Source organism: Macaca mulatta, chromosome 14 (assembly GCF_049350105.2).
Source record: "Macaca mulatta isolate MMU2019108-1 chromosome 14, T2T-MMU8v2.0, whole genome shotgun sequence".
Lineage (NCBI taxonomy): Eukaryota > Metazoa > Chordata > Mammalia > Primates > Cercopithecidae > Macaca > Macaca mulatta.
Window position 1 is genome coordinate 42,637,725 of NC_133419.1, and position 16,844 is coordinate 42,654,568.

Sequence of the window (16,844 nt, forward strand, 5' to 3'; positions counted from 1 at the left end):
CGAGCAATATGGGAGAATTATCTTCTGATTTGTATTGAAAAGATATCAGGACGGATAACCATATGTCTTATTATAGAATGCTAGTTAATTTTGCCTATTAAGGAGATAGACCACATAAAGCATTTTATATAGTGTCCATCATACAGTAACAAAAATATTATCATACGTTTTATCCTGTCATAATATAGTCAGGCAAATATATTATATATCTTTACATTAGGCACTATTGATTATGCAATTGAATACCCTTTGGATACTGAATACTTTTAAAGTAAAAATGGTATAAAAATACTTTACTATGGTTGAGCATGAAATATATTATAAAATATATTATAAAAAATATATTTCTACACAAAGTTATTTTATATGTAAATATAATTTAAAAGCCTATTTTTTCACTTACAATGACATCTTAAGCATTTCCTTCCAACAATACATAAAAGTCTTCAAAATGATCATTTTTAGCACCTAACTGCTAATGTTCTTTCATGATCAGACATGCAAATGATTTTGAGTTGTGTTGATTATTTTTAGAGGACTAACCTTTTGAATAATATATTTGCATTTAATGGACATGCCACAGGCAGCAGCTTAGAGAGGAATGTGTTGTAGGTTTGGCAAGTCAGGGCTTTGACTTTTATTTATTTTACTACTTACTTAAGAACTTCTCTAAGACTTTATTTTTTCACCTGTAACAAAAAGATAAAAACAATTTCCAAGCTGTATGGTTTAGAAAGAATCCTGTGATATAAATATAAACATAAAGCAGCTGGTAAAATGCCTGGAACAAATGATCCTTATTAAATTTTAGCTGTCTTTTCTTTAAAGGTTTTCCAGTCATGTCCTTGAAAATCATTTCCAAATGGAATCTGAAGGTAAAAATGAGTACAAATTAAATATTCCTTAATACCTTAAAAATATATGAGTTTTAATTGTGGCAAGATGTGGAAAACTTTCAATATAAATTCTATGTTACAAATTATTCCACTTGCTTCAGTTGACTTTCTCAAACTATGTTTTCATGACCTCCTAGCAAAGGAAGATGATCTGGGGGGAAAGAAAGGTGGGAGGGAGACTATTTCTATGGTTAAATACATTTGGAAAATGCTGAACAATATATTTCCCTCTAAGAGCTTACAAATCACATTAGTATTTTGAACTGTCCAAGAAATTCCAGGTAAAGTGATCAATACTGTTTAGTGGTAAAGAGTATACATTTAGGAGTTAGGCTGCCAGGGTTTAGTACCCACTTCCAATGCTTATTACCTTAGAACTTTGAGAAGTTACTCAACCTCAGTGTCTCAGTTTCCCCATCTGTAAAACGGAAATGGCAACAAAATTTTCCACACGAGTTTGGGAGGTTATAATGAGATATGTCAAGTGTTCTGATTCAGGCTAACAAAGGCAATTATCAGTAAATAAGAGCAATTAAAGAAACCTGTTTCAACCCTTAACCATGTTAACTTTACAAATAATATTTTTGAACATCATCTGGAACTATTATTCTTGGGAACACACTCTGAACAACTCTAAAGTACAATATTAGGGTAGTGATAAATTGCAATTAAGTAAAAAAGTATTCATTACATTAGTGAGCAAACCAAGAAGCACAAAATGTCATCTACCTCACAACATGTGACCCCACTGGCTGCTACTTTGTCAGAAATTTTTATTATCAGAACATTAGAGCAGCTTAGTTAAGTGTGAAGACCTTATCCCATAGATGTTCTATTCACCGGGGCTGTCTGCATCCATTTCATAAATTAGCACAGATAAGTTTATCATATTAGGTTATTTTCCTGTCACTAAAAACTGAGCCCTAAATGAATGGAACACCAAATGGTTAAAATTGTAATGATTAGTAGAGAAAAATCTGAGTATGTAGATCACTGATAGAGTCTGCAAAGATAAGGAAAAACAAGGCATATTATCCAGACAGTAAACATTTGCATATTTCCAGGTACTAATCCTAAACAACATCAATTTCCAAAATGGAGACATAAAATAGTAAAGGAAGACAGCTTCATCTAACGAAAAGTATGCTACAAGTTCACAAAAATATGCAATAATTCTCTGTAGTCTAAATAATACCATGACTCCAAAAAACCTCCCCACCCTTTTCCGGAAGATAGGAAGCTCAGCAAAAGGACCATTTAAATGAGCAGTCTGCTAATTAACCTGACAACTTTCAGAGGGCTTTTAATTTATTCTCAAATTTTTAACTGTATCTGGTTGCTGGTTTATCCTAAAGAGTTCATATTTTTTAAATGATCATCAGAAATTTGCAGAACAGAAAAAAATCACTCACTCATAATTCCATGTCCTTGACAAATAAAAACTATTTTCTATGTTTCCCGTTTTCTTTGTCTTTATGCTAATCATTTCTACACAAAGTTATTTTATATGTAAATATAATTTAAAAGCCTATTTTTTCACTTACAATGACATCTTAAGCATTTCCTTCCAACAATACATAAAAGTCTTCAAAATGATCATTTTTAGCACCTGACTGCTAATATTCTTTCATGATCAGAGATGCAAATGATTTTAAGTTGTGTTGTTGGTGCACTGAATCCCTTCCTATATATTGTTCTAAAGTGATTTTCAAACTTCAGGACACATATGAACCACCTGGAGGACTTATTAAAACACAGGTGGCTGGGCCCTGCCCTCAGAGTTTCTGATTTAGTAAGTCTTGGGTGAGCCCCAATGATTTGCATTTCTAACAAGTTTCTAGATGATGCTGATGCTGCTAATCTGTGGCCATTTTAAAAATTACTGTTGGAAGAGGCTGAGTGCGGTGGCTCATGCCTGTAATCCCAGCACTTTGGGAGGCCAAGGCAGGCGGATCACTTGAGGCCGAGAATTCGAAACCAGCCTGGCCAACACAGTGAAATCCTATCTCTACTTAAAATACAAAAAAGAAAAGAAAAAGATTAGTTGGGTGTGGTGGCACACATCTGTAACTCCAGTGACTTGGGAGGTTGAGTCACAAGAATCACTTGAACCTGGGAAGTGGAGGTTGCAGTGAGCTGAGATCACAGCACTGCATTCCAACTTGGAGTACTTAGGTAGAACATAGACATCAAATCGGAATTGATAAGTCAAATAACACAGACATTATTATTGCATCTAAGACATATTTCTGAAGTCCGTTTTTACAGGCTCATTCGGATTTGTAATGCCAGGTGACTTCTTGATACTTGAAGCCTATATAAATACCAACTGACTGAATAAACAAATGAACAAGAGAAAATTCTCTCCTCCCTGAAATCAAGACATTAGTCCCGAGATCCACCTATTTACATTTCAAAGATATGTATTATGATTGAACGGAAATAATCCAAATCTCTATTACTGCAGAAATCAGCAAGGTTTTATCATCGCTCTCCAAATTCCTGAAAAATAACTGAAATATTTATATCTTGGAGGAGAGTATATTTGCATGTACACAATACAGACAAAAATTAGCTGCATTTGATAGTTCAAAAAAAAAAAAACCGTTGCTCTTTGGAAAGCACAGGGCAAAAATCTGGCTTTGACAAATTATTTTTCATAAGCTAGAAACAAAAAAAATTCCCATTTGGCAATGGATTATTAGGATGTTTGCCTAAATCCTCAGAGGTTTTTCTTTGTATTAAAGGATTCTTAATATTTAGGCATGGATTAATCCTCACCTGTAAAAGAGAAATATGAACATAAACAAGTCTGTCTACAAAAGTACATCCACGCCTCTATTAATACATAAGTACACATTAGATAGCCATGTATGTGAAGTATCTATTCATACATTGGTTTCCAGAAATCCACAGACAAGACATATGCTTAGTAAAGATATTCTCTGCAGAAAATATCTTCCTGAGTCTTCCTTTGAAATTTGCGGGCATTCTTATTTTTTTCATTCATAGTTGTTATTACTGTATCTGTTTGAATGTATAGGGAAGATACATTCATATACATACATAATCATAAATTGACACATAAAGTAGTTATTGTCAACAAACCTTGTAAGGTGGTTAGCAATGGAATTGTTAACTCTGGCTTAGTTAAGCATCAGTCAAGAGTTAACTGTGTTAGGTACAGGCTTATCAAAAGACCATGATTTTCTTTTCTTTTCTTTGTTTCTTTTTTTGAGACGGAGTTTTGCTCTTGTTGTCCAGGCTGGAGTGTAATGGCATGATCTTGGCTCACCACAACCTCCACCTCCAGGCTTCAAGCGATTCTCCTGCCTCAGCCTTCCAAGTAGCTGGAATTACAGGCATGCCCCACCAAGCCCGGCTAATTTTATATTTTTAATAGAAACGGGGTTTCTCCATGTTGGTCAGGCTGGTCTCAAACTCCTGACCTCAGGTGATCCACCCGCCTCGGCCTCCCAAAGTGCTGGGACTACAGGCGTGAGCCACCGTACCTGGCATATCTATGACTTTCTAAGGAATAATTCTTACTGAGTTAGTGTTCTGATAATTGTTTTATCTTTAAGTAAAAGTAAACAGTTTCATTAGCCTTACGTGACTCGGAATTGTTCTTTGCATTTGGCATGTTCATTATGACCACATGAATACACTGCTGCTCTCAGGGTGAACAGCCAACTAGGGGACAAATGTTAAGACACAATGTATATGTCATCGTAGGTATATTTTATAGAATAATATACATAAATACTGCCAGTAAATATGACCATATTAGGCAGCCTCTAAAAATATGTGACAAAGTTTAAAATATGCCCATGTGAAAAATGCAAATTTAAGAAATGCAAGAACTGTAGTGAAGACACTATGAGGCAGTTGTTCACCTAGTATGTGTGAGAATTTGACTATAGGCACTTGCTACTTAATCCAGGTGTTCAAGGAAATACAGGTAAAACATTAGCAGTGACAACCATATGATCATTTGAAAACCAATTCAATACCTATGAGATTTTTTGAGTAGTAACTGCCAGTTTCTTACAATGAGTTGGAGCAAAATGACAATCCCTACCACAAATCGAAAGTACTAGCATATGTATATGCACATTAAGGAGATATTTTTAGTTTCTCTAGTTAACACAGAGGAGGAAATAGGGAAAAATATGCAATTCAAGGCACATGTGACCTGCCTATGAAATTTTAATTTTTAAGCCTCCACGGATAACCAGACACATAGAGAGAAGCCTTTTTTGAATCACGTTACTCCTTCAGGGTAGAAATGAACTCATGACAAGCCCAAGGATAAGTATTTCAATCAACATATGTTCAAAAATGTTTTCTTTTTTTTGACAAATAGTTTTGGTTTGTAATTTAGGCAGTGATGGAAATTTATCTTTATTAAAAACTAAATTTTTAAAAAATTTCATTTTAGAGGGAAATGTTATAAAAATAGTAAAATTGTATGTGGATAGTACAAAAATCAAGAGAATAAATTATTAAAGTTCGTTAATACACTATTCTAAAACATGTCATAATAGCATGATGCCATAACTTGCTGGGCTAATCAGTGAATAACCACATCACAGTTAACTCTTATTGCAGGTTCACCTGGAACATTAGAAGTAAGAAACTGAGTGTGCACAACATGTTCTTATGTATCAGTTGCTATTAAATTAATATCCCTAAGAAATTTGATACAATTTTTTTCAGTACAGCAAATCTCAATTTCTCTATAAATAATGCATGAATAGATTTAAAATCAATAGATAAATATTTCTTGAAAAGAGAAATGGAACAATGAAAAACCTGTCTTATATAGTAAGGACTATAAAAACATGTTATTCATAAACGTGGACATTAAAATCTTTGACGAATGACTAAATTTGCATGTGAAAGCTCAGATGCAAATAAACATATGTAATATATATATTTTGACTGAAGATAATAGGTTACGTTGGAGGGAGCAGTATATAATTTATTAATCATGTGTTTTAGTAACACTTTTATTGCAAAAAGGAGTAACTGTTTAAACAAATGACTCTCTATGTTTTGATTCTAAGCTCTGGAGCCTAATATTCTAAAGGAGACTGATTATCAATTGAGAAAGGTCAACCTGGTAAAATTTAAACACATCTGTGGCGATTCTAGATCACTATTATTTAACGTACTAAGTGACAGCAGGCAGTTTGACTTAACAAAATATGTATGCTATCTTTGCAATAAAGAAGAAAAAAACAATAAGCAACCCAGACAACTGCCTTTCCTAGTGAGGCCATCTACCCAGATCTCATACCCCTAATAATAACACATTGTTATATCATTTTTGCTGCTATTCCAAAGCAGAACAGCAATTATTTCCTGGAAAATTAAGAACTATATTAGTAAACACTAATCTAAAATTAGATTAAAATTCAAAATCATTAACATTATATTTTAAGGCTAAAATTATGATTAAACTTTCTTTTTTCAACTGCATGTTGCAGAGTCTTTAAAAAGACCTGTTATGGGCCCGGCGCGGTGGCTCACGCCTGTAATCCCAGCACTTTGGGAGGCCGAGGCGGGCGGATCACAAGGTCAGGAGATCGAGACCACGGTGAAACCCCGTCTCTACTAAAAATACAAAAAATTAGCCGGGCGCGGTTGTGGGCGCCTGTAGTCCCAGCTACTCGGGAGGCTGAGGCAGGAGAATGGCGTGAACCCGGGAGGCGGAGCTTGCAGTAAGCCGAGATCGCGCCACTGCACTCCAGCCTGGGCGACAGAGCCAGACTCCGTCTCAAAAAAAAAAAAAAAAAGACCTGTTATGCAAATAAGTTTTGGTCAAAAATAGAAATTAAGAAAACTTTACAAGGGCAAAATTTCAACAGAGTCATTACAGATTTGAGTATTGTGAGAATACACATTGCTGGTACTAGATGTACGTATTCAAATCATTGTGTTCTACAAAACAGCAAGATATTTTTTAACTTTTTCAACTGAGGAAAGAATATAGTTTTTTCAAAAAAATCACAACCTCTGTTCCTTTAGAAATGACTAAACCATAAAGCAGAAAATTACTTTTATTTTCAACTGCCGATTTCTAGGAATGTATCGCTATTTTTCATTTTCTTATTTTTTTTAAAAAAAAGAATTATTGGTCTTAGTAAAAGTCACAAACTTGCTTTGAGAGATTAAATTATCTTGATTCTTAGCAAAACAGAACACAAATGGAAAGGCTTCTTCATTCTATTTGATCTCCACCTGTCTTTGGTGTGTATGTGTTTTGGTATATGTACAAAGAGAAAACAGTTCTATTTAGCCTTCAGTAGAACATTATAATGTATGCTACTTAAAAAAAAAAAAAAATTCGTACCATGTATCTTTAAATGTAAGCACCATATGGAAGTTCCTGCTCTTATCTGTCATATTTCCCCTAACTCAAATTCTGAATGTTTCCATTAGTAACAAAATAAGTGAAAAGTAAAACTTTACCCTAATGAAAAGGATCTTCTCTCCCACTCGGTATCTTCCTTGGGAGAGCCGCTCCACACAGAACTTGTTTGGGCATTTGCAAGGAGGATCTTCAGAAATTCGTTTCACCTGAAATAGAAGAGCAGGTAAATTCATTCTTCTTAATTAGGTTGCATTTATGTTAATTTGCTCCAAGGACTCCAGGGCCGCTGAACCCTTAATGACTTTAAACTTGTTCTTTATCTATGGACATCATGTGAGCATAAGAATATCATATTAAATCATAACTACGTAAAGTTCAGGTCCCAAAGACATCTGAAGGCAAATGACTGCACTAAAGCATAAGCTAGCTAATGACAGTGACGAGGCTGGAGGATAATGAGCGGGAAATCAACTGAAATTATAGAATATTAATAATCAGCTGGGTTCCTACTTTTGGAGGACTGAAAAGACGATGCACATTTGGGTTGTCAAGGTCAACCTGTTGAAAACTAGAATAGAAAGTATGTTAACATAGAGTTTATGTTACTTCAGTATAATTTTAATTGTATTAATTTTACTCAGTTTCAGAATAAATTGAGAGTGAATTTAACAAGTTGTTGTTGTTGTTGTTTTTTAAATGAGACTATTGTTTCACCTTATTTTGAACTCTAAGATTTTCTCTAAGAATTAATCTCATTTACTCAGATTTACCCTGCAACTCATTCCATCTCAGTAATTCCTACCTATCAAACCCTTCTTCAACCATGTTTTACAGCTTACGTGTGTTCTATGTAATCGATGCCTGAATATCAGATTTTCATCCCTGTTATATCTATTCTTCCACTCTTTTAAAAATACATAATCTAAATGATATGTGCACAAAGCTTATGAATAGTTGTCATTACTAGAAGATGATATAATAGCCCATGATTTTAGGAACAATTTAATGTTTATGTTTTCCCTGACTGGGAACCACCCACTCTGTCTGCTCTTCCACTAACCAACCAACCAATCAACCCAAAACAATAATCTCCTGTGTTTTGAGGAAAAGTTTCCACAGAAGAAACAGAAAGCTATAAATGATGTGCAGCCTGCATTTAGAAGCTAGATAGAACAAATTTAGAAATTGGCCTGGATTTTCCTCACCGAAATTCTTCCACGAAGATGTCATGGTGTCTACATTTATGTCACAAAAGAAATGCAATCATTCCTTCAAATAATTCAATTTCTGACTTTAAACAGCCTTCTAAGCAAAAACTGTGCAGAGGGTAAAACATGAACTCAATTGCATGTTAATGTAAAGGAATTAAATTGTTTTTCCTAGAATAAGAAATGTTCCAGAAAGTATGGAAGCATAAGACACTGGAAGAATAACCAAAAAAAGGAAAAAAACCCTGAAATTAAATTTATCTCATAAGCAATTATGACTCAATGAGGATGTATACAAAGAGAATCAACACTATTTGGGGGGGGGGGAAGAACAAAAGAACCAACTTTAATATATACATTGCCATCAGTCCCTTTTGCTGTCCCTAATTCTGCTGACATATAAACCTATAGCTTTTGGTACTTATTTTTATCATAGCATATTGTATCTCATTTAGTGGTTAACCTTAATGTCTTCTCGCTAGACTGAGTTCCTTTAGAGTTAAGATGGTATTTCACTATATTTTAAAATCATTGATATAAAGCACGTCTTAACGGCAAATAAATATTCATTAAATATACATTGACAAAATAGATAAATAAGAACATGAATCTATACAGGCCACAGGGGGAAATTAGAGGAACAAAATAATCATGGATTCACAGAATCTTAGAAATAGCTTTCATCAAAAAGTGAGAAAACTACTTAACATTAAGTTAGTGATTAGGGCAATTTCTTTGTGTTCTGTGTTTGTTCTATCTTCTTATACTTGGCCCATAGATACATTCACCCCAGTACTAATAGACTTCTGTTCTAAGAAATTGTTTGAAAGGTTATTTCTAATGGGACGATGATAATAAAACAAGATGTACAAAAGTTGAATAATGATCATATCATTTCCTTCCAATAATGCAGAACCACATTCTGGGACTGAGGGTAGGGTCACAGGACCAATGAATGTTGTCTATGGTTCCTGTTTTCAGTGTTTTTTCTATGTGTATCTCTTTCTATATGTGTTTTAAAATATGTTTAAATATAAATATGTGTATATATATGTAAATTATGTTTATGCCATTGCTAGAAGGGGTACAGTTTTTCTTTTCACCACAAATAAGGGCTTCCATGAGGAAAGCAAGGATGAAGAAATGGAGGGGCATTGGGAGGAAGGGTTGATCATCCAGAAGAAAATCAGACTGACAGCATCAAGAAAGCACATGGCCTGAGGCCTAAACTTTAGGAGGATCGTGCTTGGCACAATTTTGCTGCCATGTGGTAATTAACCAAAGAGTAAATTGATGTTCAACTGGTTCCTCCACTAAAAAATGACAATCATAAGTCTGTGTGGAAAGTATTTCCATTTTTCAGTGTTCTTAGACAAAAGACAGAAACTCTTGGTATCAAATGAAGTAAAATACAAGAAACATTTTCTCAAGTGGCCTGCCCTTCTCTAATGCCTTTCTAGCTTTGAAAATGGAGTTGATTTTAAAAATCAAGGGCTGTTTTTGTAGTCGTATGAGAGGTGGAAGCAGAAATGAAAGAAACAAGGCCAGACTGTGGCCAGTGGAAATATATTGTTAAGTAAACAGTGACTGATGACATCTATGCTTCTTACATTACCTAGGGAAAAGTCAGTCTGGCAGGTGTTCTTTTTTGGCTAGGAACCCAGCCAGTTTTCTGCTGAAATGGGATTTCAAGAGGAGCCTGATTACTCAGAATTATGCTATCTCTCATCCCCAGACTGAGGAAGTTGATGGAGAAGAGGAAGAAAGTAAGAATGATTTCTGAGAACCGTATTCAACTCATTGTGTGAGAACTAGCCCAGCAAAGAAGAGAACTAAACCTGACTCCACCGTTTTATCACAGCTGAATCACTCTATCAGGACATCTGGAGAATAAATTAATCTGAATGGACACCACTGTGTTTCTTTCATGATATCTTGATTAAAGAAGGTGATATATTTTCCACCTAAATGGTCACCTATTTTTTCCCACTATTCCCCTAAGTATCAAACAAAGAAATGTGAAGAAACATTGAAGGTTTCAAAACTGGCAGTTATTGCTGAAACTGTTCACTGGAATATAATAACTTAACACAGATCTGCTTATTTTGCTTTCTTTTATTTTTATTTCTTGTTTATTTTCCCCCCTTTTATTACCCCTCTTCTCTTTTTCCTCCTCCTTTTCTTTTTTGAGGTGGTAGATAATAGCTTTCCCAGAGTAAAAATAGCCAATATTATTAACTAAATGCAGAAACTCTGCAAGCAATCTCTATTTTATATTTCTATTCTAAAACCCATGTTGGGGTACATCAATTTGAACTCCCAACTGCTATATATGCCCCACATGCAGTGAAGCTGTTACTATAGGAACAATTTCCTTTTATATTAGATATATTAATTTCTGATTTAAAACGTTAGTGAAGTTCAAATTACTTTTCTCTCTGTTCCACTGTTCCTGAAATAAAACACTTCAGTAAAAAACAAACAAACAAACAAACAAACAAAAAAACCCTATCAAACAGAATGCAAATAGTTCAATGTAGTTTTCTCCAGTGTAAAATGAAGAAACAAGAGGCTTCTGTGGTCAAATAAGTTTGGAAGATTCCAGGTTAAACAAGATCTTATTATGGAACTCACTAGAGTCTTTGATATGCCAAACTAGAGTCTTTGATATGCCAAACTATATCACCAGACTCTAGATGAGGACTATAGTAAGTTGTATTTCTCAAACTAATTTAACCATGGTGTCTTTGATCAAACATTCCTTGAAAAATGCCATTTTAAAGACTTGTGAAACATAGTATTCTAGCTGACAAAGGCACAGAAATATCCACATTGTATATTTCCTACATTCGATTAAAACTTTTAACTAAGCAGATGGTTATGTTCTAAACTCTGGTAAACTTTAAAGAAGGTTTAAAGTTCCTGTGAAATCCCTTCCATTGTTCTCAATTGAGAGCACACAATTTGGGAGTAGGGGAGAACCACCATGGACTGACTGACTGGCTTACAATTGTATGGAAAGTCTTTATCTCACTCTCTTTTTCTGAACTGGAGTATTGGTTTAATTCTGAAATCCTTTTCATAGATTTCCTACCACCTTCCTGCCCTCTCTTGTTTTTCTCCCGATCCCAAGGATTGTCAGATATGAGACAAGCTAGTGAAGAAAGAAAATCATCCTAGCTACTTTTTCTAGGTTCACAGAAATAGCTTCAAGTGGCAGCATCTCCTCCCTCTACAAAGTTACAATAGAAATGAAAGGTGCATGCATTTTCAGAGCATGTGGCCAATTTGGATAAATAGAATAAGGGAGAAGGTTAAACTTTGATTAGCTACATTGATAATTTATCCAACAAACATGGTACTGGATATAGATCGATAAAATATGGTCCTTGTCTTTGAGTACAAGGTCTGCACCTTGAGATGAAAGAATATTTGTGCCTAATACAGTAAATGCTTCATTAAATATGTACAAATACTTGGAACACCAAGGAATAATTTGCCAAGTATACCTGGGATGAGAGATACCAGAAAAATCTTTATATAGGAGGTAGCACAACCTTAATTTTAAAAGATGGAAAGGTGCTTAAAAGTAGTGTAATAGGTGAGTAGGCAGAAATATGGTGAGAAAGCAACAATGGCTTCATCAAAATGCAGGGACAAAAGCAGCAGACAAAATAGCCAGAAAACACACAGTAGGCCAGAACATGGAGGACAATGGACTATATGACATGTGAACGATCTTGGGTTTCACCCTAGATGTTATAGGGAACCCTATATAATTTTAACCAAATCCAAAGTGCATTCAGTTTGATCCTTCTGGTAGCGGAAATGTTGTGGAGATGCATTTCAAGAATGGAGTGGTCAACAGTGTCAAATACCAGGAAGCGATCTCATAATTTCAGGACTAAAAAAATTCATTCGATACAGTAATTCATTCAATAGGAGGTTAAGACAGACATTAACCAGATACTCTTCAGTGGTCTGGAACTCTGACTATAAGGTATTTTTTGAAAAAATGAATGAAGGTGATAGCTGAGAGGATATGGACTATAAGCAAGTATATTTGCCACAGGAAAATACATTTATAACAGAAAGACTAGAGGTACATCTTACCCTAAAGTAAGTCTAGTCAAAAAAGTATATTGACAGAGAAGAAAGAATGTTCTCATCAATATATAAACAATAGACCATTATCTACTATTAACATAACGTTACTCAATTTCCTTACAAAATAAAAAGTGAAATACTATGAAAAGTAAGGTATATGACCAATTCTTCGATAAAGTTATGTGATTTTAAAATCCTTTTCAGTAGCATTAAATCAAAATGTCTTACCTGTTCTTCTTTAGTTCCAGAGTGATTGAACAGTTACCCAGAAGAAACCAAATTAAACTGGCTAAGATACCTTTAAGAGCTAATATGTTTGCTGCCCTTAAAAGAAATGAGGGTTCTTAATCTATGAGACAAACCGTTATATTTCGGCTCATCTAAGTCTGCAATAGCGTTTATAGTGTCACATGGGGAAAAGCAAAAGTCAGATAAATCTCTTTTTCTGCATCCTGTAGTGTCGAATCATTTTCTCAACTCTTTTCTGCTCCTATCCTGGAGGAAGAAACTCACAGCTATGGACAACCAGTCCTTTTCAGTTCTGCCTATTTTTACAGCTGGCATTGTGGTTGGTGCTAGTTTCTAAGGACTCTCTCCATGTATGTGAGATATACGTCAGTCTCATGCCTCTGGCATAGAGATTTTCTATAAAATTCATAAGCAACTACAACTCCCAAAATACAAACTTTGCATAAACAACATCCCAGTCACTCATGATTTATCTCCTTTATTAATATTTTTTACATTTGCACTTAAAATATATGTGTGGAGGGCATATGCATACACATACTCAACCACACCGCTTTTCATAACCAGTAACTACTTAACAGACAACCAAGGTACCTTGAGAGTTTTAATTCACCGTGTTTGCTGCTATACCTAAAAACAATTTACTGTGATTCTGAGAGAATTGTTAAAACATTTTCTAACTACAAAAAATTGTGACTCAAGTACTCTGCTGAGTAGAGGGACCTTGAAGAGTTAGACAAAACTCTGTTGGAATCTAAGCTCCTCCCCTCCCCTCAGCAGGTTACTCAACTTCTATGTTTCCATTCCTCAAGATGGAACCTGCCTTTCATAGATGAGAGCACTTGAAAAACAATGGTAGTCCATAAAAGGCACTTATCTTCTCTATCACATACTTACTTTCCCTTCTTTAACAATCCTCAAGATCTTGTTTTCAGACTTCTTATCTGTGAAAGTGGGAATCGTGATCTAGTGACAAACAGACTTTCATGTTTTCAAATACAATTTTCAGGGAGCTGACTTATTCTAAAGTTTTAGATATTGCTCTGCAGCATTAAGTGACACTTTATTTTAAACAACTAGTTCAGTTCTGAATCTCAAAATGAATTGTAGGACTACAAAGTTTTTCATATGGGCTTAAAATAAATTTCAAGAAAATTGATATTGGTAAAGATTAGACTGACATGAGATTGCACAGAATATGTTTTGTAGTGTTGGTAAGAAGTCTGACTGATTTTACTTACTGCATCATCCAGTAAGTTTCCTGTACTCTTTTTTCCAGAAGACTTTGATGAAGGAGAAGGTGAAGGAGAAGGGGCAGAAAGTGTTTCTTCTTGTTCAATCTCTTTTTCCAATTTTATCAAACCAGGAGGCTCCACACCATACCTTTAAAAAGACACTGGATCATTACACATGCATAACTTATAATGATAAAATTACAATATATTACGTTTGATGACGAGCACCATGGGAGTAAATTGCTGACTTTTAAAAGCAACATTCACTTTTTTCTGGCATTGAAATGGTAAGCTCTTGAATTAGCATCCTTCTAAGCAGAGGAAAAACACGTATACCTGCTGTGTATTCATATGTGCACATATATGGACACATATAGTATACTAAAAATAAATAAAAGCACTCAATGCAATATATTAATGAAACAGCAACATGAATAACCATGTAAAATTTGGTCTCCAGCATTCACATTTACCAGCTTTACTGATATTAGTGCTGTAACTAAACTATTTTGAACCTAAGTTTGTTAAAAATAGAAATACAATCAGAGGATCAGAGTCAAGTTTGCAAACAGCAATCCCCAGAAATAAACATCTTCAAATGATTTAGCAGGAGAGAATTAACTTTGAATATATTTCCTATGGGCCCAGAACAATGTACTATGGGTTATACAATGTCATAGGTTATGCTCCTAGGAACAGCATAATGAAAGCACATATATTGTGTTGGGAAACAACTGAGCAGAGAGGAAAGAGACATAATTTAGAGAAACAAGGTACAAAAAATGTGTGTTGCAAATTATAAATGCCAGAAAAGTTCAAAGGGAGAGACATAGTTACTATCTCCTGTAATCATGTATTTCTTTACCTAAATATTAAATTAGATTTGGTTTCCTAAGTAGATATCAACTGTACCTAGAAGGCCCACAATAATTCTAGAATTTGAGAGTTGTGAAGGGTTTTGAGGGTCATTAATTTACACCCTTTCACTTTTACAGGTAACAATAGAGATCTAGAGAAAATATATAACTAGTGAGAAGCAGGATAAAGACTTGAATGCAGATTCTCTGACTTTAATCAGGTGATTGGGTGTTAAAAAGGAGAGGGAAAAATCACTTGGAGAGTTATAAAAATAGATACTTTTAAAAATCAACTATTATCTACTTTTTTAAATCTACAAAGTAAATAATCTATAGGTAGATAATACATTGACAATATGTTTTAGTACCTCTTATTGAACAGTATATGAAAACATCATTAGATTTAACCTTAAATAGCTGTCCTATTCTAATGGCTTATTATTTTAACTGATACCATTACACATATGTTCAGTACATACTCCTAGGGGAAAGCAATTTCCCTATTCTTGGTGTTTGGTTTTTGCAGTGGATGCTCAAGTAGTTTTATTCCTGGCTTTTCTGCTTCATTAACCATCCGCTACAATGTAAAGGGATTTATAAAATCAGTAAATTTAAGAATAAACTGAACATGCTTTACTTAGTTTACCCTACTTCTTCTGGAGAAGAAGCTGTCCACCAGGAGCCCTCCACATGGACCCCCACTTTGCTTGTGACTAGGCAGTTAATTGGCCTAATTCTGGAGCTCTGTTAAAGACACTAAGCATGTCTCTCAGCTTGGATCTTTTTAGCTGTAAAGGTGATATGTAAGTCTTTTATTTTCTATTTTTTCAGAATTCAGATAGTAAAGAGGGGTGCTATGTGTTAGGAGCCCTTTGAGAGATGGAAAATTTAAACAAAACAGTCTAGTGAGCTCAATTCTACTGAACAATTACTGCTTTGAGAACAGCCTCTAGTCCACAGATTCGTGTTTACTTACATCGATATCACTAGCTAAAAGGCTGTAGGCACCACTGAACATATTTCTAATCTTTCGTACATAGGTAACAGTTTATGGGACAGGACAATGGCGGAAACATGCTAGACTGCAAACTCTGTAGTGGTCGAGACCACCGTCTGTCTCATTCCAAGAATCACAAGCATCTCCCATAGACCTGGGCACAGGGTGATTACCTAATAGCTACCATTTGAATGTAAAAAAAATTCCTCTATTCTCATATGAAAATAAGGTTCTTAATATGAATTCAGTCTTATGATTTTGAATCCCTAACTGCACACAAGGCTTTAATAAAACATTTAAGTATTAAATGTACCAAAATGCTTCACCAAAAAAAGTTAATCTGGAAGACTTTAACTTTGTCGAAAACTAGAGCACATTTTTTTATTTTTTTATTTTTTAGTTTTCTAGTAATCATTGATTATGCTGAATTCTAGACAGCATCTGGTTACCTTGCTCTTGACAAGTACCAACAGTACTCACACTAAGATTTATTTCTCATTCTTCTCTGAGTTCGATTTTGAACTAACTGCTCCATTAATCTACTTTTTAATTTTTTTTTTTTTTAAGTAACTTCAACTTGTATTTTAGATTCAGGGGTACATGTGCAGAATTGTTACATGGGCATACTGCATAATGCTGAGGTCTGGAGAGCAAATGATCCCATTACCCAGGTAGTGATCATAGTACCAAATAAATAGTTTTTGTTTAGCCTTTCCTCCCTCCCTTGCTCTCCACTCTAGAGTTCCCAGTGTTGATTGTTCCCATCTTTATGTCCATGAGTACCCAGTGTTTAGCTCTCATGTATAAGTGAGAACATGCAGTATTGGGTTTTCTGTTTCTGCTGTGTTAATTTGCTTAAGAATGGCCTTCAGCTGCCTCTATGGTACTGCAAATAACATGATTTCATTCTTTTCTA

General features: G+C 34.6%; 1 protein-coding gene across 6 annotated transcripts in view; it reads right to left on the bottom strand.

Moving 5' to 3' along the window:
• GAS2 (growth arrest specific 2) overlaps positions 1 to 16,844 on the bottom strand; it is a 144,385-nt gene that overhangs the window by 50,147 nt on the left and 77,394 nt on the right. For all 6 annotated transcript variants that reach the window (XR_013403188.1, XR_013403189.1, XM_015114619.3 and 3 more), the window contains 2 exons: positions 14,081 to 14,222; positions 7,374 to 7,481 (listed from right to left, as the gene is read on the bottom strand). Coding sequence is in view for 4 of the 6 variants with exons in the window: in XM_015114619.3 (XP_014970105.1) it covers positions 7,374 to 7,481; positions 14,081 to 14,222 (250 nt within the window). In the remaining 2 variants the exon portion in view is untranslated. The remainder of the gene's footprint in view (positions 1 to 7,373; positions 7,482 to 14,080; positions 14,223 to 16,844) is intronic.